The sequence below is a fragment of the Chlorocebus sabaeus genome, chromosome 26 (genome assembly GCF_047675955.1).
Source record: "Chlorocebus sabaeus isolate Y175 chromosome 26, mChlSab1.0.hap1, whole genome shotgun sequence".
Taxonomy (NCBI): Eukaryota; Metazoa; Chordata; class Mammalia; order Primates; family Cercopithecidae; genus Chlorocebus; species Chlorocebus sabaeus.
The window spans coordinates 53,230,626-53,254,677 of record NC_132929.1 but is presented as its reverse complement, the minus strand read 5'-3'; the positions used below and the strand labels follow the sequence as shown (position 1 = coordinate 53,254,677).

At 37.9% G+C, this 24,052-nt stretch overlaps 1 protein-coding gene across 10 annotated transcripts in view; it reads left to right on the top strand.

Annotated features, from left to right (window-relative positions):
* The window catches only part of PEAK1 (pseudopodium enriched atypical kinase 1), a 302,147-nt gene that overhangs the window by 241,612 nt on the left and 36,483 nt on the right, over positions 1–24,052 (top strand). For all 10 annotated transcript variants that reach the window (XM_038010222.2, XM_073012358.1, XM_008015753.3 and 7 more), the window contains one exon: positions 16,982–17,175. In XM_038010222.2, the coding sequence (XP_037866150.1) occupies positions 16,982–17,175 (194 nt within the window). The remainder of the gene's footprint in view (positions 1–16,981; positions 17,176–24,052) is intronic.

Below are 24,052 nucleotides of genomic sequence, written 5' to 3'. Positions count from 1 at the left end.
TTCACATACCTCCAAATTGTTGTGAAAATGCTAACAAGTCCCTGTTTTCCTTAAATCCGTGTAGTAACAAAACAACTAGGATGATAGTCCTAGAAAAAATAGCCTTGTCATTGGTAGTTGAATGTTATATTCCAAGGTAAGGTATTCAATGACAGAATATACTCCAGTAGTAATAAAATACATGTATTTCAGGGTCAGGTGTGGTGGCTCACACCTGTAATCCCAGCACATTGAGAGGCCAAGGCGGGCGATCACCTGAGATCAGGAGCTCGAGACCAGCCTTGCCAACATGGTGAAACCCATGTCTACTAAAAATAGAAAATTAGCTGGGTGTGGTGGCAGGCGCCTGTAATCCTAGCTACTTGGGAGGCTGAGGCAAGAGAATCACTTGAACCGGGAGGTGAAGGTTGCAGTGAGCTGACCTAAGATCACACCATTGGACTCCAGCCTGGGCGAAAAGAGTGAAACTCCATCTCAAAAAAAAAGCACCATGTATTTCAGGTGACTTTTTTATTTAGAAAAGGGGCAGTTTAAACAGCAAATGGTTGGAGTTATATAGGAGGGAATGGTAGTCAGTTCTTACATGGCGTCATTCCTGATTAATTACCACTGTAGGTATTTATCCACGTCTTAGAAGGCACAGTCAAGAAATGATTTGGCTTCTTTCTATGGAATGAGACTCTCTCCTTTGGCTGCATGCCATGGTATACAGTTTTGAGGGCAGCCCAGGCCCTGGGCTTGGCAGACCCCTTACTGTACAGCTTTTATTTCACAATTAGGTGATACAAACACCAGTCAGGTCTTCCAAAATTTATCCATTTTTTGTAGTTAACATCCATGAATCCAAATAACACAGTTCATTTGCCCATTGGTTCTTAAATTTAACCATGTTCCACAATCATCTAAAGAGCTGTTAAGACACAGATTGCCGAGCCCCACCCATAGAGTTTTTGATTCAGTGGGTCTGGGGTGGGTCCTGATAATTTGCACGTCTAATAAGTTTGTGGGTGATGCTGATGCTGCTGGTCCTTGGGTCACACTTAGAACTGCTGGTCTCACCACCATTCTAAAGATACATGCTATAGTCTGAGTAAAGCAGTGATTGAGATATTAAGCTTTTCTTTAAGGCACATTGGAATTTTCACATTTCATAATGTCCCAGACCAAGTAGAAAAAGAGGTATTCGACAGCTTTTTTTTACTTTTTGAAAAGTTTAAAACATGAACATGCATATTGAAAAATATATACCATTTGCTTTTTCAATATTGCCTCATTTACTTGAATACACCATTGGTATTTACTTGGAGCAACTTTGATAAGGAAAACATTACCATCAAATGTCAACATTTGTGTTTCAGGCTTGATGGCAGTGTGATCATTAAATTACCATCCCACGGCTGGGAGCACACTGCTGAAAGAAATGAAAATACAGTTTTTCCATAAGTAAATGAATATTTCAAGTCTAAACTGTATCTAAGGAATGAAGAATGAAAAATGAAAAAATACTGTACTAAAGGCCAGACCTCAGGCTCTGAAAGATGAGGACCTTTATAGACCCTTTCATTATGGGATTAGATTGTTACTACGTCCATTTATTTAACTGTTTAGGAAATATAAATTGATTGCCTTAACTGTGCCATGTATTTGCCATGAGGCCCTGGAACAAATAGGGGGAAACATTATCCTGAAATAATGGGCTTGGGTTGGACTTCAACTGTCTGTCTGATCCTTTGGTGTATAAGGCTATACAGATATCTATCACATAGAAGTAAGTTAAACATTTCATTAGAAAACATATAAAAAGCTTATCCCAGGGTCTGGCACACATTGAGTGCTTAAAAATGTTAGTAGGCCCTCTACCCTCAATGGATAAATGCTAAAACAACATGCAGAGTGATTAAATCAGTTTAGTGCAGACTTCTCAGGAATAAAATCCAAAGTAGATCTTTAAAGACAAATAGGATTTTGCCAGCAGGTTGGGAAAGACATTGTAGGCCAAAGGAACAATATATGCAAAGTCACAAAGGTGAGGTTGGTGGCACACAGAAGCAGGACATGTGGCTAGAAAAGGATAATGAATAATCCAGTGTATCTAAAACATTCAAACTCAGAAGGAAAGAATAGAGTGATGGTAACCAGAGGCTTTGGGGTGAGGTGGGGTTGATGAGGAAAGGAGAGATGTTTGCCAAGGGTACAAAGTTCCAGTTAGACAGGAAGAGTAAGTTTTAAAGATCTATTGTACAAAATGGTGACCATAGTTAATAATGACATATTACATATTTCAAAATTGCTAAAAAAGTAGATTTTAAATGTTCTCACCACAAAAAAAAGATAAATAGATAAGGTTAAGGTCATAGATTTGCTAGTAACTTTATTAAATAATCTTTCTACAGCATATACATATATCAGAACATCACATTGTACCCCATAAATATATACAATTATTATTTGTTAATTTAAATTTTTTAAATTAAAATTTAAAAATAGTCAATTTGTTCTTAAAGTATGATCTTTGTAAGGTCAAATAGTGATCATGCCATCATTACTAGTTTTATAATAATACAAAGACGCTTGTCTTTTTCATTGTGTTGACATTTGCACTGATGGTGCTTAAACAATAGTGGTTAAAACTACTTACATCTTAGCATAAATCAAAGCCATGGCACCATATTGTACTAGAAGGGTTTGTTGTCGTTGTTGTTGTTGTTTTTAAGTGAGTTTCACTTAATATCCTTGGTGGGCCAGACACAGTGGCTCATGCCTGTAATCCCAGCACTTTGGGAGACCAAGGTGGGAGGATCACCTAAGCTCAGGAGACCAGTCTGGATAACATAGTGAGAGACCTTGTCTCTACTAAAAATTTTAAAAATTAGCTGGGCATAGTAGTGTGTTACTGTGATCCCAGGTACTCAGGAGGCTGAGGTGGGAGGATCACTTGAGCCCAGGAGGTCAAGAACTGCAGTGAACCATAATCACGCCACTGCACTCCAACCTGGGTGACAGGGTGAGACTGTAAGAATGCCCTTGGTGAGGTAGTAAATTAAATCTGAACCCTGGAGTACCTGTCTTTCTAAAAATTCTGCATCATTAAATGGGAAGTACACATAGAATACTTCTGCTGTGTAACAAAGTATGATGGTTTTCTCAAACAAAAGTACTTGTGAAATAGTTTGAGTTGTGAAGCTGAACTAGCCCCCTTTTTCATGGACTACGTTGAAAGAACAACTGACAGACAAACTGTGGTTATTCAAATCTGAGAGTGTTTGGCAGATATTTTCTCAAGAATGAACATAACAAACCTATTACTTCAAGGAAAACAAGTAACTGTATTTGTTGTCAGTGATATAAAATCCAAGTTTTCAAGCAGAAATTAGAATTTTTAAAAACTTATGTCTGCCACCATGGCCTCAACAGCTTTCTAATACTTAAACATTCTTCTGATGAGATTGGTGGTTGAATTTGCAAACTTTTAAAAGTATTATATAATGAAATATGTCAACATTTAGAGGATCTGCATTAACTCAGTAAACCAATAATTTCCAAATAACCCAATCCATCATATTACAAAATTATACATGAGTAAAATCCATTCAAACTGCAAGATAGATCAATGGCTTTTAATGCAACTGAGTACAGAAAGTTTATTGATACGGTTTTAGATTTCACATTGCAACTAACCTTTAAGAAACTACCACTTACCAAATTCTGGTATGGTACCAAAGAATGTCTACAGTTATCTAAAAAGCTATTAAAATACTCCTCCTTTTTCTGCTTATGAATCTGGGTGAGACCAGATATTTTTCATATACTTTAATCAAAGCAACATATCACAGCAGATTGAATGCAGAAGCAAATAAGGGAATTCAGTTGTCCTCTGTTAAGCCAGATATTGAAAAGATTTGAGAAAATATTATTTAGGTTAATATTTACTGGGTTTTTTCCTTATTTTTAAATTTTTATTTAATACTTAAATTATACATAATGCACATAATTATGGTGTACATAGTGATGATACAATGCATGTAATGTAAAGTGAGCAGATCAGGGTAATTAGCATATCCATGACTGTTCACTATAGTCATCCTACAGTGCCATAGAACACTAGAACTTATTTCTCCCATATAGCTGTAATTTTGTGTCCTTTGACAAATCTCTGCCTATCCTTTTCTTCCCCCATCTTCCCAGCCTCTCATATTCTCTCTTCTACTTTTTACTGCTATGAGATCTACTTTTTTTTAAGCTTCCACATATGAGTGAGAACATGTGGTGTTTAACTTTTGTTCCTGGCACTATTTCACCTAGCATAATGTCCTCCAGTTCCATCCGTGTTGCCACAAAAAAAGTTTTTTTAAAAAAAATGAATTAATTATTTTCGAATGTTCTCAGTTCCAATTTCTCATATAAACGTCAATTGATATAACCTGTACAAATAAGAGTCCATGTGATTCTCAGTTTTTAAGAGTGCAAAGCAATCCGGAGACCAAAAAGTTTGAGAAGGGCTGAGACAGGCTGTAAATGACATGTTGAAATGTTTGGCTTTTATCTTGTAGATTTTGTAGAGGAAACAGTTTTTAAGCAGGAAAGTAGCATGATTTTTTTAATAAAATATTTTCTGGCAGTAATATTGAAAATAGACTAGAAGATGGGATACTAGTGGGTCAAATTTTAGTTCAAGAATGTATACCCAGACATCATTTCTATGTGGCTAGTTTGGATTAAGAGAAACTAATTTGGTGGTTAATCTGGTCTGTGACCAGTTAGGAATTTCCCAGCTATCGTTTTTAAAATGATACCTACCTACCATCTCTGCAAGTCTTTAGTTCCCCATCACGTTGGGGAATAATACTGCATAGTGGGAAGAATGCCAGCACTGGAGTCAAAGATTTGAATTCTGACTTACCCCTGAGTAGTTGTAACTTTTGACATAATCTCTCTGAGCTAAAGTTTCCCTACCTATACAATAAGAATAATAATACCTACCTTATAGACATATTTTGAGTACTAAATATATAGTATCTGTAAAACATCAGCATATATCTAGCGATAGGAGTTGACCTCATTACAAAACTATGTCTAGGGAACCAGAATTTAATATCATCCTTGCTTAATATCTTGCCCCCTGAAATCTATTCTGAGAACAGCCACCTACTCTTTCTTAAATATAAATCTAGTTATATCCCCCAACTCCCCACACTGAAGAAGATCCTACATATGTGGCATCTACCTACCTTTTAATCTTAACGTTTTGGGCTTAATCTTATCCTCTTATTCATGAACCTCTAGTTATTCTGGCTTCCTTTTCTTCTAAGTGCCTTGTTTATAATATTGACTTTGCAATCAGTTCTACTGGATTACCTTTTAATTGGGACTATCTTAAAATTGGTCCTCTCTTTTTTTTTTTTTTCATTTTATTTTAAACTTTTTATGATTGAAAATTTTAAACATGTACAAAAGTAGATAGACTAGTATAGTAAACCACCATTTACTATAAAACCACACTTCAACAGTTACCAATTTATAACCAATCTTGTTCCGTCTCTGCCCCTATTCACTTCCCCCTATTATCTTGAAGCAACTCTTTTTTTTTTCCATTATAATCAGGTACCAAAAAGGGGTTCTTTAAACCCTAGTAGCTAACCCCTGGCTAAACATCATCATGTATCAAACATTTTTAAACTATAAATATTTGGATGACCCTACTATCTTCATCCGTGATCTCTTCCCCCAAGAATCATGTGCAATTTTCCACTTGATATCTCCACTTCAAATGAAACATATCCAAAACAGAACTCTTAATTTTCCCCTACAAATCTGTTCCATCACAACTCTTCCCTTCTTGGTAAATGGCCCTCCATTCATTCAGTTGCTCAAGCCAGAAAACTAGGGGTCATCTTTGATTCTTCTGTTGCCTTTACCCCCGACATCCAAAATGTTGGATGATTCAACCTCCAAAATATATTCCAAATTATCTACTTCTCTCCAATCTCTGCTTCTACTACCCTGGTCCAAACTACCATCATCTCTAACCTGTTTACTAATGTATTTGCTGATTGAGCTCTCTGCCTAATCTCTTGCCTCTGGTAACCTAATCTCTTTAGAATGGCCAAGTACCCTCTTCATTTTACTTCTACCTTCTGGGTTCAATTTCCTTCTTGACAAATACCATTTTTAGTGGTTCTTTCAATAAGCTGTGGTGGTAAACACTTGGTTAGTGACTAAAATCATGGTTATTTTAGTGTTATTTAACCAATAACACTTGGTTATTGATTAAAACTATGGCAAATGGGCCATAGTTACTTGCATGTTAATTTAGTTTTCAGGCATAAATTCTGTGTCCAAATTATGTTCCTGAATGTTAGAATACCTCCAAACACAATTTGCCCAGTTTAGACATTTAGTCTCACTCTTACGTAAATAATTATTTTCATACTTGGTTGACAAGATCTGTTGCCAATCACATACATGTGCTTAAATTTTCAGTTCACCCAGGCATGGTAGTGTGCATCTGTAGTTCCAGCTACTTGGAGGCCAAGGCAGGAGGATCACTTGAGCCCAGGAGTTGAAGTTCAGCCTGGGCAACACAGCAAGGCCGCCTTCTCACCATCTCTAAAATATAAACTAAAATGTAATTCAAACAGTTTTTTTCTAATGAGAAAAATCTAATCTAGACATTAAGAAAATAAAAGTAACACTCCAGCTAAAGTTAAGGATATCATTTGCTGCCTGAATGGCCTTTAGCTAACCTTTCTAAATCTACCACCCCTGAATTTCATGCTCCTAATTAGCAAAGACCCCAGGCATGTACATCTGGGATACTATGTAAGTCATTTCTTTAGGACTTCCATAATCATCTCAGGAATCCAACTATGTCTAGCACAGCTGGGATTCTGTCCAAACCCCAGCTTCTGGTTTGGACAGACAGACTGGATTTGACATACCTTTGCACACTTAGGAACGCTATTCATCTGTATCAACCTTTCTTTACCCTTCCAAGTCCTTTTGGATCTTCTCAAAGACCTTACGTAACTAAACTGTACTCCTCAATAATCCAGGAGTTGGCAAACTACGGCCAATGGGCCAAATCCAACTTGTTACCTGTTTCTGTAAAAGAAGTTATACTGGAGAATAGCCACACTCATCTTTTACATGTTGTCTATGGCTGTTTTCAAGCTACAATGTATGGTATGTATGGTACATACAAGCTACACCATATGTACCCTAGGGTTAAGTAATTGCAGTAGAGACCATATGGCCCACAAAGCCTAAAATACTTACCATGTGACCTTTTACAGAAGTTCGCTTACCCCTGGACTAAGCCATGATATCAGATTTGTCTGTGGTTGTCAGGCATGCTAGTGACATACAGCCATTCCAGCCAAATACTGGAAAGCATTGGTACTCTCTATAGTAACCAATATAGGCCTATTAATATATGTGTGTGTGTGTGTGCACGCACATTCATGCATATGTGCGTGTACATATGGTATGGAAAATGAAAATCCCAACACTTCTTAGACTGTGGTAAAATGTCATGTCCTTCGCTCTGGAAAATTCAGTTAGAAGCTTCAGTTGTTTCAGTGCTTATGCTCCAGTTATATCTTAATTTGCATTACCTCTCCCTTGAGTTCATGTCCTTTGTAGAGGCATGGATGAAGCTGGAAACCATCATTCTCAGCAAACTATTGCAAGGACAGCAAACCAAACACTGCATGTTCTCACTCATAGGTGGGAATTGAACAATGAGAACAGTTGGACACGGGGCGGGGAACATAACCCACTGCGACCTGTCATGGGGTGGGGAATGGGGGAGGGATAGCATTAGGAGAAATACCTAATGTAAATGATGAGTTAATGGGTGCAGCAAACCTACATGGCACATGTATACATATGTAACAAACCTGCACATTATGCACATGTACCCTAGAACTTAAAGTATAATAAAAAAGAAAAAGAAAACAAATGTTGCATTACCTCTCCTTTTTACTAAGAGAATCCTATCAAAGTTTTTTCATGCTTAGGATGAAACTGGTCTCAAGATCAAACTTCTACTTCTCATAAAGAAAAATAATTGAAAACAGAAGCTGAAAATAGCTGCTTTCTCTCCTGATCACATGTTATTTTGCTGTAAAGAAACTTCTGGACCATCAGCATTTATAAAAATCACATCTACATTTGCTGATACATTTTTCCTAAAGTTAAGACGAGTTCATGAAGTCCTCACTGTTACATTTTTAAATAATCATGTTTTAGAGAAAGCTGATAAATATCTTTATCGTAATCATGGAATGATACAGTGTGGTTATGTTTGTATGTACCAGCATGGGGTAGTCTTCAGACAGCTTTGTTTCTTTTCCTTTTGGGAGGTAATATAATCCCAGAGAAGTAAACTGACTAAGAATAAACCTCAGAAGGTTAGGAATGGTCCCAAATTATTATTCCCTCCCTGCTTTTTCACAGTTCATTATGAATTTCTCATCTGTGACTATTTATTTTATTTCCCCTTTCCTGCTTATATCACTTCTGAAGAATGATACTCCTTTGCTTAAAATTTTTCTCCTCACTTTTCACACCTTGCTGCTTGTATACTTATTCTTCTATTCTTTCTGGAGGAGGAAGGCAGTGAAAAATAGTTTCTCAGAATGTGTTCCTGGGATCAACTGCATCACCTGGAGTATATAAATGCAGATTCCTGGGCCATGCCCCAAAGCTGTTAAATTAATCCCTAAAGATGGGAGCTGAGAATCTGCAATTTTAACAAGCTCCCCAGGTAATTCTTAGGTACATGAAAGTTTGATAGCCATTGGCATAATATTTTAGAACATAGACTTTGAAGGCACCCAGACGTGGGTTTGAATCCTGCTTTTATCACATATTAGTGTCATCTTGGGCAAGTTACTTGAGCTCTGCTTACCAGTTTTCTCATCTAGAAACTGAGAAGCAAATAATGTAACTGCTTAAAGAACAAACACTAGAACTAAGCTACAGGGTTTGAATCTCAGCTCCACCAGTTACTAACTGTGTTACCTGAAGCAAGTAACTTAATCTCTCTGGGCTATAATTTCTTCATTTATAAAACACAGAAAATAGCCTGCCTAGTAGGTTGTTGGGAGATTTAAAGGGGGATGGAATTTCCCCCCGGGGCGTATTTGACAATGTCTGGAGATTTTTTTTGGTTGTCACAACTGGGAGGCAGGGGGTAGTTCCAATGTCCAGCCTTTAGCAGGTAGAGGCAAGAAGTGCTGTTGTAATCCTGCCATGTGGATAGTCCTCTACAACAAAGAATCACCTGGCCCAAAATGTCAATAGCCCCACTTCTGATAAGCATGGCTTAAAACAGGCACATAATAAGCACTATGTAAATTTTGGCCACTATTATTATTTGCTGTTATGGGAATAATAAGCCTTACTCAGAGTGTTATTGTTTGAAGATATTTAAGCACAGTGCCTAGCATTCAGTAAATGTAGATAGTGGGGTAGCAATTATTATTAGGAAGCCAAATATCTAGAAACACAGTCATTCTATAGCTAGAGCAGCTTCTATTTAAAGAAATTTTTTTGGAAATGTATATTATTAATTTTTTTGGTTGGTTTGTTTAGGATTTTCAAAAGTAAAATACATCTGTAATCATTAATACCCTACTTTTCAATAAAAGCTATGTTTGTTTCTTCTAACTAAAAGTAGAAGCAGTTTTACTTCTTCATCTTCCCAATCAAGTATGTGTTGCTGGGTTTCTGCAGTATGCCCAACTTGCCTTATCTTAACAGTGTGGTGGAAGGAACATGGACGTTAGAGTTGCATGGTATCTATTCAGATCCCGACTCTGCCACCACCTTAGTACCCGTGTAATTTTAGGCAATTGATCTAACTTCTTTCAATCTCAGTTTCCTCATCTGTAAAATGAGAATAATTCTATCTACCTCCTGAAGAGTTTTCATGAATTAAGTGGAAAAATGCACAGCTTGTGCAGTGCTGAGTAGGTGTGTTCTGAGTACTCATAGGTCCCATTCCTGCCCTACATCCATTTCCTCAGTCAACCTGCAACGTTTTTTGGAGTTAAGTGTATGTAATCATTTCTCAGCATCTCCCTACTCTGACTCAAAGAGCAGAGGGAGATAAGAGGAAAGTGAAAAAAGGTGTACTGACTTGCTTCTCCATTGCTTCTGGGCATTCGGGAAAAAAGTCCAGGGCCCCAGCAAGGCTGTTCCAAGGATCAGGTGCAATGGCTCTCTCCTGTAATCCAAGTACTTTGGGTGGCTGAGGCAGGCGGATTACCTGAGATCAGGAGTTCGAGATCAGCCTGGCCAACATGACGAAACCCCATCTCTACTAAAAACACAAAATAATTAGCCAGGCATGGTGGCAGGCACCTGTAGTCCCAGCTACTTGGGAGACTGAGGCAGAAGAATCACTTGAACCCGGGAGGCGGAGGTTGCAGTGAACTGAGATCGTGCCACTGCACTCCAGCCTGGGCCACAGAGCACTGTCTCAAGAAAAAAAAAGCCAGGCCTGGTGGCTCACACCTGTAATCCCAACACTTTGGGAGGCTGAGGTAGGTGGATCATCTGAGGTCAGGATATCGAGACCAGCCTGACCAACACAGTGAAACCCCGTCTCTACTAAAAATACAAAAATTAGCCAGGCGTGGCAGGCACCTGTCATCCCAGCTGCTTGGGAAACGGAGGTAGGAAAATTGCTTGAACCCGGGAGGCGGAAGTTGCAGTGAGCTGAGATCACACCATTGCACTCCACCCTGGGCGACAAGAGCAAGACTGTGTCTCAAAATTTAAAAAAAAAAAAGGCCGTTCCACATCCTTCCTGGGTTAGTCCCCTTGGAGAAGGCTATGGGTGTTTTCTTCTAATACCTTGCCTTCTCAGGAAATGCATATCAGTATCTCACCCCATTCTTTAGAAGTGAGTCAAGGCCAAAATGGTGATGCTAAGGAGCTACTTCTGTTACTGAGAATGTTATTCTTATTGAGAATGGCAACCGTATTTTATTGCTGTTTTCCAAAATTTATTGATCTTTTCTGTTAATTTGCACAGATGCCATTCTGATTTTGTATTTCATAGGATTTTGAAACTATAATTTTTCTTAGTATTGTGAAAGTGACAGTGATTTACAGAGGCCTGTGTTTTATATGCTTTGTTGTCTTGCAATCTTGTGCCTTAAAGACACTTTTAATTTGCTATTTGAGTCTGTTTTAAAAAATAAAGTGGATCTGTACAATTTCAGAAAATTAGAGTTCATTCAAGACCTTGCACATGGCTGCCAGTCTTCCCCATCTCAAGACCCAGCTACTTCATTCACACCAGTAAGAGCTACCTTTGTTTGACCAGACTATGTTAGAAATATTAACAGGAACTCATCAGATATCAGATAAAGGTTAATCTCAGTTCAGGATAAGAAGTTCAATGTTTTCAGTTAAAGACTACAGAAGGCTTAGCAGAAATTGGAGATACTAGATAGTGATCAGTAGACACACACTCTTCTGCCTGAGAATGTCAATGTTTGGAAAGTGTGGCAAAATCAAATTGATGACCTGGAAACCAAGGATTAAGAAATGTCATATTCATAGGAGGTCCTAGAGGTAGAGACACAAAAAGAAATGGGAGTGTTTTGTTTTGTTTTTTCTCCCTTTCAATAGATTACGAAGGTGTGGGATTTGATAACTTTGAACTCTCCTTTTCATGTGTTAATGTAGATCCCACATCTGCAGAGTTCTGTTATCCCCAGCAACCCCAGAAATATGCAGCTCTGGAAACCAGTAACAAAACCATGACGTTTTGTTTCTAATGTGCTTTAGTCTGATTTTTAGGGGTAAAAGGAGGTTTTAAAAGTCACATATTTGCTTATTGGCTGTCGTGGGCAACTAGAGACATGTGTACCTGCTGAAGAGAGCTAACAAATGGAATTCAGAATAACATTTGCCCCAAGAGGCAGGTAGTCTCTAGAAGTCTTTATTGCCCCTTCTGAAGCTGAATGAAGATGGTTGAATATGAAGATAGGATTGAACTGAAATTGTGGAAATACTTGGATACTTAAAGGCCTTTAACCTGTTCTAATGTGGAATTTGATTTGCCTTTTTAAAAAGTACATTCAGACATTTAATAGAATTTTTACAAAAATCTGTCTTAAATGAATTTGCCAGGGAAAAAAAAAGATTATTTCATTTCATTTGATGGTGTAATGATTAATCCCTACCACCTGGGTAAACCAAGTGAACTTCCCATAGGAGACGGCTTCTGCAGTTTTGAATTATGTATGAATATGGCCAACTGATGAGATATAACCTTCCAAGGGATTCGTTTATATAACACAAATCTGTAACAATGTAACTATTTCCTTTGAACACCTTATATTCTGCATGTTCAGAAAATGATTTGTCTTTGTGGAGATTATGACATGGTTTTTTAAGTATCAGGTCAGACATCCCAAATCTCAATTAAAAACCGGTCATAAATGGAAAGTTGGTTGAAGAATTTAAAGTATAGTCACACATGTGTTGTCTTCTATGTTGTCTGTCTGTTGAAGCAGAAGAAATGCTGAAGGTTCAGGACAAAGAGCAGGCCAAGTCAAGGTTTGACCCAACCTGAAGATCAAGGACCTAGATATAAACACCATAGTTATTACAGAAATAGGGGTGTTTCAACATAAATTAAAATAGCAGAAATATAAAAGCCATAACTTCCTCTTAGTGAGCCATTTGTCACTTAACAATTCTGTTTCATAGTAATGAATATAAAATTGTACTTAACCTGAAAAAAATTAGATACACTGGTCATTATTTGCCATTTTAAGACATGTGCTAACATATAGTGTATAAGAAATTCTCACAGATTTCTCGTAATTTTCATTCTAAATAATTTACCATCTGACTCATGGATGAACTGGGGGAAATTTTTATTTTTTCCACTAACTCTTTCCTGATGCCATCAAGTTCAGAAAATCAAAGCAATAGGGAAACAGTACCCAGGTTCGAATTCCCGTTTTATTGTTTTCTCCATCACATTAAACATCTCCCAATGAAATGTTGGTGGTAAAACACTTTGTTAGGATATAAAGCTGATATTTGTGAAGTGTCATTTTAGTATTTGAGTTTTCTGATTTTATGTCCAAATATGGAACATAACAATGGTAAATACCTTTTTTTTTTTTTTTTTTTTTTTGAGATGGAGTCTCTCTCTGTTGCCAGGCTGGAGTGTAGTGGCACAATCTTGGCTCACTGCAACCTCTGCCTTCCAGGTTCAAGCGATTCTGCTGCCTCAGCCTCCCAATACCTGGGAATACAGGCGCCTGCAACCACGCCCACCTAAGTTTTATATTTTTAGTAGAGACAGGGTTTCACCACGTTGGCCAGACTGGTCTCGAACTCCTGACCTCAGGTGATCCACCTGCCTCGGCCTCCCAAAGTGCTAGGATTACAGGCATGAGCCACCGCACCCAGCCTTAAATTCCCTTACTATATTAATTTGCCTAATGATAAATTAATCAGAGATTTTCCTTTTTTCTTTCTTCCTGAATGATTTGTCGGTTTATGTTGTTTATATATACTGACTGAATCAACCTTCTCTGATACTTTTCTCAATTTTTTTTATTTTTTAGTCATAGTATGTTATTATATCTAACCTTGAACTGTGAGAACCTCTCCCTTTTCCCCTGTCTCTCTTTTATCTTTTTTTTTTTTTTTTGAGATGGAGTCTCACTCTGTCACCCAGGCTGGAGTGCAGTGACATAATCTCAGCTCACTGCAACCTCTGCCCCGCCCCCCGCCACGTTCAAGCAGTTCTTCTGCCTCAGCCTCCTGAGTAGCTGGAATTATAGGCACCTGCAACCACATCCAGCTAATTTTTGTATTTTTAGTAGAGATGGGGTTTCACTATCTTGGCCAGGCTGGTGTTGAACTCCTGACCTCGTAATCCACTCGGCCTCCCAGAGTGCTGGGATTACAGGCGTGAGCCACCGCACCTGGCCTCTTTTATCATTTTAATCATACAAAGAGCTATTCTTCCTTCAAGCATTAAGACATGACATCTCATTGATGCATTTTAATATTCTTACTCCTTTTAGAGACTGAAGTCACTGTAAATGCAGATTAAACATTTTAGCATCCATTTGCAAATCCATGTGATTTTACTTTTATCAACTCTATTTGCATAGTTCTTTAGAGTTGACAATTACTTTAATTGGTGATTTAATTAATACCAGTGCACTTATTTAAAATGTGCTCATGAAAACCAATCTTTATCTGGAATATAGGCTGTACTGCCTTAGTTTGGAAAGAGTTAATAAAACTAGCTTTCACTTTGCTTGGTTCCCCAAAGGTAATTTGGCACATTTCCCAGACCAAACCAGTAAGGTAAGGGTCAAGGTGCAGTGAGTGATATTAAGGAACAGAATTCAAGCCTTTTCTCATGATTTGCCTAACTTGTAGCTCTCCAGAACTCAGTGGAATCTTTGGTTTATCTGAGTTTCAGAGCATGATTAACAGACTCGAGAAGACCCTGTGAAAATTTCATTTAATGGGGAATTGTGTTAGTGAGCACAGTGGGTGAGTTTTCTAATATTTCTTGCTTTTAAGTATTCGTTTTTTATTTTGTGAAGCCCTTCAGAGTACAGAGCTGTGTTATATGTACACGTGTTCAACAGACCCAGGGAGTTCCTCATAGGTTAATAGCAGCAGCTCTTTCTGTGGTTTTCACTGTAACTGAGCTTTGTTGTTAATAGCCCATTGCCTAGGATGAAAACAGGCAAGTGAGGATGGAATCATGGATTCTGAACCCTTCACCAACCCTTTTTGACACATGGAAAGGAACGCTTTCTTTTAGTAATAACCAGGAGATGGAGACAGAAAAAAGGCAAGAGTAAGTCTGAAGAGATTAGGAGCCAAGAAACAGCTATTCAGGAAACCTCTAAAGCTGACTTTAGAACAAGAACTGTCTGGAGCTTTAACATTTTTTTTTCTTTCAAGCATGTTGGCTGATTGTGTTTTGAGACAGAGTCTTACTCTATTGCTAGGCTGGAGTACAGCGGCACGATCTCAGCTCACTGCAACCTCCACCTCCCGGGTTCAAGCGATTCTCCTGCCTCAGCCTCCCGAGTAGCTGGAACTACAGGCATGCACCACCATGCCCAGCTGATTTTTGTGTTTTCAGTAGAGACAGGGCTACCATGTTGGCCAGGATGGTCTCAATCTCTTGACCTTGTGATCCGCCCACCTCAGCCTCCCAAAGTGCTGGGATTACAGGTGTGAGCTACTGAACCTGGCCAGGGGGCTGATATTTTTAAGGGACTTTATATTTATTGCTTTGAAACTAAAAATGATTTCTATTAACTTTTGCCAGAAAACATTTTCCCTTCCTTGAAACATGTTGATAACTACTGAGTAATATACACTCTTGACATGAAGTGGTGCCTGAATGTCTTGGAAGTGTCACTTTGTTTTGTCTTCGCTAATGCATGGAGATAGAGCCCCCACGTTACCTTGATTTTATGGTGCTCCATATTATGAGAAACCAGCTTTGTGTGGAGCCCCTCTTTTGGGTTAATGACCGAGGGCAGCCCATCGAGAAGAGGCAGTATGCTTTACAGTGTGAGGCCTCCTTTATATGTATTACTCTCTTGACTGCTAGAAAAGTGATTCCTTCCAACCTCACCACTCTCCCCAAGAGCCAGGTCCCCTGATGGAACTTCCAGCTCATTGCTTATTCCCAGTGTAGAGAGACCTCTGGCTCTGCCAGCTTTAAAAGGATATTTTTGAAGTTGTATATCCAGCTGACATCAAGGCTTATTTTTCTGTCCAGGCACATGCATAATTTCCATAATGAAAAATTGATAAGGGGGTACTCCTTTGCCTTTAGATCTACTCCCTTCAATCTACAGGCGATATATGTTCTGATGGCACATGATCAAACAAAGTACCTCTTTTAAAGAAACTAGTAAATGTCACCATGACTCACTGCCAATTGAAAATCCACAAATAACCTGTAATCATATATGTTTCCTTTCCTTCTTTCTTTTTTTCATAAATAAACCAGGAAAAATAGCTAATGAATGTGTGATAATCTAGGAATACTTTTCAGTGGGCCCAGCAAACTTTAAAGATGCATGAATTCATTTAATTGACCAGTCCATTGAGATTTTCTAAGTAGGCCAGTTTTCTTTACCAGCAACAGAATTGGCACATTTCAAGCAGACTGTGGAGTGGGGAAAGATGGGAAGAAGTAGCTATAAGCATATGAGCAGGCAATGGTAAAACAAGATTGGTCATATACTGGTATGTGGCCAGGAGGATGCTTCAGATTCATTTTAATAAATGAGATTAACTAGACTGCGAACTTTCTTTTCCATTTGCCTTTCCTGCTGCACACAGACAGGCAAAGGTTGATGCTTCTGTTCTCTTGGCAACAAGACCTCAGTGTACCTACTAAATAATGGCTTAACTTCCTTATATAGATAGTTTAATCTCAACTTTATTCCTGATCCTGATTTAGTACACACTAAAGTGTGTACTAAAGTGTGTACTAAATACTGTATATAAATTAAAACTATGTAGTAAAGTATTTGATATTTACCATAGTATTAGAGTACTGTAATTAGTAAGTATGGTAAATACTTTACTAAATACTTGAGCATATTTGTCTTTAACCAGTTAAACATTCAGCTCCTTCTACCACCAACATCACCACCTCCCACCTAAATAAAATGTTTCACTCCTTGACTGTTATTCTCAAACTCTCTTGCAGACTACCATACCTCCTCTATCACATTGGGTTCTCAATATGTATGAATCAAGGTAAATAGAAGTATCTGCCTAGATGAAGTACTGCCTTGTGTTCAAACAAGTATATTGGGGCTTATGACTCGTTACTGTGACTATAGGACCAGTTATTTACATTTATGGGAAGTATATGCCTTCCATAAATCTAAATTTTAGTAGAATCTTTCAATACCAGTGTGACAAGTGGTCTGATTTGTTTCAGTCACATGACCCACGAAGTAACAGAGGATTTTTCTCCTCGGGATCCAAGAACTGTTGTTGGGAAGCAAGATGGCGGGGGCTGCACTTCAGTCACAACAGCATTGTCCCTACCTGAACTGGAAAGGGAAGATGGAAAAGAAGACATTTCAGATCCTATGGATCCGAACCCTTGTAGTGCAACATACAGCAACTTAGGTAAGTGCAAATGTCCAATAAGTAGTATTTAAACTTGACCTTTTTATGTACTAGCCAAATGTTCTGTTTTCTTGGAGAGATGGTTTTTATTGCTCCATGAAGCAGAAGTTGGACCATTGGAGTTATAAATTTTAAGTCACATCAGAAAAAACTTCTGGTGTTTACTAGGCATGTATTAAACACCTGCAACCATGAGCCGTGTGCCAAGTGCTAAGGGTTATTAACACTGTTTTGAGGGACTCACCTAGGGGGAAAGAAGTGAATTTGTTAATTATTTCAGTGTAATATAAATACAGTGACAGAGATATACATGGTACATTTTTAATATTACACAGAGGAGGATGTCAGAAGATACCTTTCTGGAGATAATTCCTGAACTGGTTTAACTAGTTGACAAAGGGAAGAAAGAATATTCCAATCAGAGGCAACAATGTGAGCAAAATCATGGAGATGCATGTAGGCACCACAAACATTTAGTGTTGCTGAAATGTGAAGTGGAGAGTTAGCCAGTATCATGCCTTTCAGGCTAAAACCTTAGACTTTTTGCTATTTGTGATAGTGAGCCATCAAAGGTTTTTAAGCAGAGGAATAACACAATTAGATTTGTTTTTTAAAACATCCACCCTGCAGGCTGCCATGCGAATGCGGATTATTTGGTAGCAGGAAATTTGGTAGTTAGATACTCTTGCAGGACCACACAAAGGGACAAGAAAGGGAGGCCTCAACTAAGAGAGTGGGCGGTGGGGGGACAGTAGACAGATTTGAGAGCTATTTAAGAGGAAAAATACACAAGATTGGATGATGTGAAGAGTCTATAATGTATCCCAGATTTCTGACTTGGATCAAGCAGACTCAAGAAAGTAAAGATCCCTGTCATTGGAGGTATTTAGGCAGAGGCTGATGGACCATCTCTCAGAGGTGTTGTGAGGAGGATGATGCACTGCAAAGAGGGTTGAGCTAAATTACTTCAGAGGTGCCGGCCAATGCAAAGATTCTTCAATTCTCTGATCATCTTCACTTTTCTTCCTTGAATGCTCAATGACTTCTTACCTGTCTCCCTTGAGTGCCACACAGTTTCATTCCTTCTGAAAAGCAAAGCCTGAGGCAGAATAAGGATTTCTCAGTGCTCTTCTTCCATGAAGTCAGGAGAGAGGTGAGTAGCCTGGACTACTATATGCAGAGCACTAGCAAGATTCATATGAACCACTGACCAATCCTTAGACTGTTTGGAAACCAGTGGCATGTATCATTGAAGTATTTTTTACCTCGTTTCTCATCTCCTTTCTTCTTTGTCCTTTTCCTTTGTCAGGTTATTGTAAGGAAAAATAATTCTAACACTAGCTAGTGTATTTGGAAATAAAGGAGTCCCTACGAAGGCCAGAAGATTATGGTAACACTGTGGGCGATAATACTTTAATATCTCTTTTTGGGAAACTCAATCATAACAACCCACATGCAGTCGAAAATACATTTTGTAAGAAAAAGACTTCCATTTTAAGTTCCAGAAGCTTTCTGTGATTTGGGAGTAGGGGAAACATACTATAGTTTACCCAAACTGCTATCTTGGATACTGTTTACAAGTTGGAACAGATTTTATCATCAAATAGCTTATTGGACTTTTCCCATTATTTGATATTTTGTGAGGCATATTATAAAATGAAAATTTACTATTTACTTTATACCCTCAGACAACATAATATATCAGGAATTATAATATCTTCTAGACATTCTTACTAAACCAAAATTTCTTTCATGATAGCCTCAGTAAAATATTTAATTTTTATTAGTTGTACCATATTTGATGGCATCTCTATAAATTTTTATTAGCTGACATTAGTTAAAATTATTTTATTTCATCATCTTCTCAGTTATGAAGACTGGTAGAAAAAAATAAAGCATTGCCTCTGTGAATATTCTGAGTGCCTTACATATATTAGCTCATTTAATCCTCACAACCATCCTAAGAATTATTATCCCCATTTTTCAGATGAAGAAAGTGAGGCAGAGTGCCTTGCCCAAAGTCACAGAACCAGTAGGAGTTGAACCAGCTGGTATCCAGTCCATCTTAGCCACTAGACTTTAATGCCCTTAATCATGAAATTCTTGTAAAATACTGAATGGCTCCTACTGTTTTCCTTTTTCTCAAAGAAGTCATCTACTTTCAGATATAAAATTTAAGACTTCAAAAAAAATTGTCATCACTTTGCATTCAAAAACTTAAAATGGTTGTAGATGCCCTATCAGAAAGATAGCTTTCTCTCTACCTGTTGCCTTCCTTTTAAAAGTATGTGATACTTCCAGGCACAGTGGCTCACGCCTGTAATCTCAGCACTTTGGGATGCCAAGGTGGGCAGATCACTTGAGCTCAGGAATTCAAGACTAGCCTAGGCAACATGGCAAAACCCCATCTCTACAAAACATACAAAAATTAGCCGAGTGTGGAGGCACGTACCTGTGGTCCCAGATACTTGGGAGGCTGAGTTGGGATTATCTCTTGAGCCTAGGAGGTCAAGGACACAGTGAGCCGAGATTGCTCCACTACTTTGCAGCCTGAGTGACAAAGGGAGACACTGTCTTAAAAAAAAAAAAAAAAAAAAAAAAAAGTGATGCCAATAAGATATTGTCCAGTTTTCCTTAAGTGCTCAAGTGTCTATATACTTGACTCTATAGGGTATGATACATTATGATACATAGTTGCTTCGTTGGAGAGGCAATAAAGTTGACTCCAATAGTTGTAAGATAAGGGGGTTTTATTTTGTTATTTTTCCTAATGGAACAAGTATTTTAGATGGCATTTGAAACTTTCCTTTTTTAATACTTTCAACAAGTTGTTTGCATGCAGTTTTAAACTACCCCTTTGAGTAATGTTTTACGATTTAAAGACTTGATAACTTAAAAAAATGGTGTGTTTAAAAACTAAAAGACAGCAAAACCTCCTAATGCAATAGCTTTAGATCCTTTTAAATATTCCAGAACCAGTCCATAAAGATCACTTTCTCTTTTTTCTTTTCTTTGTTTCTTTAATAAGACAGTGGATGGATTGACAGATGTGGAAGAAACTAAGGGAGAAAAATTCAACACTTACTATCATTTTTACTGTGGAATTTGTTTCTGAAAATTACACTGTGAAGCAGGTTTAGGAAGCAATGTACTATAGCAGGAAAAAAGATAGATTTGAGGGGATCAGTGGGATTTAGGTTTCTATCACAGCTGTGTCATTGCTCACCTGCATGATTGTGGGCTGGCTATTTAACTTCCCTGAGCTTCAATTTCCTCATCCAAAATGAAGGAATAGTGACATCTGCTTTGTAGGGCTAGTGGCAGAGAAGTACTTGGTACATAGAAGTCCTTACTAGTTGTGAATTCCTTTATTTCTCCCCAAAAATATACTCTGCTTTCTCCTTTTAAAAAAAAATATATTTTAAATTTTAAATTTTTTAGAGACAGGGTCTTTCTCTGTTGCCCAGGCTGGAGTGCAGTGGCGCTATCATAGCTCACTGCAGCCTCAAACTCCTGGGCTCAAGTGATCCTCCCTTCCCAGCCTCCCAAGTAGCTGGGTCTACAAGAACGTACCACATGCTCAGCTAATTTTTAAATATTTTTTGTAGAGATAGAGTCTCCCTATGTTGCCCAGGCTGGTCTCAAACTCCTGGCCTCAAGCAATCCTCCAACCTTGGCCTCGCTAAGCACTGGGATTACAAGGGTGAGCCACCATACCTGGCTTCTTTCTCCTTTAAATATGTTAGATATGGTAGCCAGAAAATGTAAAGTGGAAGGGATTTAAAATGTTATTAGATTGCTTAAATAAGCAGAACAACAAAATGTAAATCTAAAAAATTGTGGGCTTCCTACACAACTCATGACCAAAGATGTGAAATGAAAAGCAGACTACAGGATCCCCAAGGTAGTTAACAGGGAACAGAGGAGAGGTGATAAATAGCAACATAGCTGTGCAGATCCAGTTTCTTAAGATCTGCCAATTATAACAAAACAAAGGGACATGGACAGTTTGTGTAATTCTCACATTTCTTATATAGTTTTTAAAAACTCCATTTAAAAAAAAAAAAAAAAAACTCAACTGGAATAGGCCTTGATTACCCTCCTTCAGAATCTCCTGTGAGTCCTTCTACCCTCACAGCCGTCTTATTACTTCCACTGTGGTGCAATAGGAGTTGTGATTGAACTATTCCCACAAAGAGCTCCTGACTTATGCAACCCGTATATTTTTCTTTTTTACATTAGGCATCTACCATAACTGAATTAATTATTATTCAATACAGTCACCACTAGCCATATATGGCTTCTGAAATATAAATTTATAAAGATAAAAATTCACTTCCTCAGTCTCACTAACAACATTTCAAGTGCCTAGTAGCCACATGTAGATAGTAGCTACTGCATTAGTGCCGATATAGAACATTTCCATTGTTACACAAAGTTCTATTGAACAGCACTGCTTTAAAGAATGTGTTATTTGGGGGATTTATATTGTCTTCTATGTTGCACAAAAATCACATTGGTCTTTATGCAACTTGACAACTTAAGAAGGTTACCCCTCACAGAATGGTGATTTTACTCTGGGTGGTGGTCGTATAAGATCACTTAATGAACTCGGATCTGTAACACCTTAACTGACCCCAAGCTGAATTTTATACGGTATCTGTCGCCCAAAATGATTTCCCAAAGAAGTAATAAAATTTGTTTGAATCAGACCTCGAACATTTTCCCTATGTTTCTATGTTTATCTCAAAATAGACAGAGATCACTGTTTTTTTAATGTGGCATATTTGCTTTATCAGTCTGCTAAAATCAGGAACATGTAATGAAATAGCTCTCCTTCAATCACTTTGTAACCAAGTACTCATATCTTCTACATTCCTTATGATATCCCCCTTTATTCAACCGATTTTTGGCTTGTTCCTCTTTCTGCATCCCAACATCCTAGTGCATTATCTAAAACACACAGTAGGTACTAAGAATGTGTTTGAGTGAACGAGCTAAAAATGACTTTTGGATTTGACTTTAGAAGATTACCAGATTAGGAAAATCTGGCTTTGCTCAGGAAAGTTCATCTAGGAAAATTTCAAGTCTATATGCTCCTTTAATCAGCTGGCTTTTCTTTTTCTAATATGAGGCTTCATCCATAGGTTTCCTAATTAAGGAATTATGTAAACCATGCCTCTGTTTCCTTTCTATAGATCAGCACAAGAAACTGTGCACATTTTCTCATTTTACTTACTTTGAGCACCTCCTTTAGGCTTTATCCTTCAAATACTGGGAAAAAAAAAAAAACACTTAAAAGTCTTCTGTCTCCAGAACTTCCTTTGGCATTAATATTGATTGTTAGTGTTAAATTTTAAGGGGTGGATATACTTAAAAGAATGTCATTACTTTGCTGGCCTTGATGTAATTATAGAATAATGTCATTATAAATGCCAGCTTTTAAAAAAAATTATTCTGAGGATTACATTATCATTCACTCATTTACTCAACAAATAATTATTGAGCAGACATTATTCCACACACTGCATAGCTAATGATCTGAACCAAGGGCTAAAGAATTGCACAGTTTTAGATCATTTAGATGCTTAAAAAAAAACTGAGGTTGAGAGCTTTGAACATTTGTTTGAGCAGTTGTACTTCCTAAAATTGTAATTATTTCTATTTAAAAAGAAATCATACACTCTGTCCCGAAGTTAGCTGCATTCCCATTTAAAAATAGTTTTTCATATACTGGAATTAGTTGAGAGAGTGCAGTATTTAAATTACATAGATAAATTACACCCAAATAAATAATCTCTGTTTTTGGAGAGGTTTCCACTAATGAGGACTTACAAAAATCAAGTCAGCCAGCTGCTATACCGCTGACGTTCTTTAAAATGGTCTTTGTATCTGTTTATTTGAGGCTAAACCCAAAGTGGTCTTTGGAAATCAGGTTTATTTTATTGTTTGGCATGAAGTTGATATCCCCTGTGATTTGCCAGTTGTTGCTTATATTTGACTATGGTAAGCCTCAGCACAATAATAATGCCTGGGTAGATTAGGCCCCTTCCTCCTAAGCTGCTGATGCCTGCTGGAGGGGGATGATGCTCTGAGCACTAAATTCAGCCAATGCAAGACCCTGTTCATTTGACGAGGCTGTTGCACAGTGATGGTGTGTGGCATCTATGTTTATAAACTCTACGTATTCCCCGCTATGCACTAGTGGAGGTGTTGGTCTCTTATTTTGTCTTCTCCCTTCTCTTTCTCATCTGTATTACTTGTTTTGAGCCCTGGGGAGAAAATTAGGGATGAAGATTGAAATTACAGTTTAAATAGGAAGATAAGTTCTATTTATTTGGGCTTTAATGCTTTTATTCAGCAAACATTTGTTGAACACCAACTATCTCCCTGGTACCAGGCGAAGTGCTGGGAATACTAATGTATTTTTCAAGGACTTCTGATCTTTGGGACAGATAGACATGGGACTGGACTCTTAGGAGCATGATAGTTGCTGTGATGCAGATATTTAAAGGTTTAATGAAAGCCTCTTCTTGGAGGAGTCTGGAAGAGGGTCACAAAAGGCATATCTTTTGCTTGTAGCAAATGGAGAGCCACTGAAGAATTTTGAATAGAGGCACAATCAGGATTGTTTTTAAAGATTCTAGGAGCTACCTATGAGATGACAGGAGGCAGAGAGATCAACCAGGAAATCATGCTACTCCTACACAAGCAGGTCATTATTAGTGTTCTTTATCCCCAGCACCCTAAGACTGTAATGATTACCTACCAGGTCACAGGCAAACATTTGTTTGCTTTCCAGAACATAATTTAGGGCCCGTCAGTCTGAAGACTTTTTTCTTTTTTTTTTTTTTTTTTTTTTGAGATAGAGTCTCAC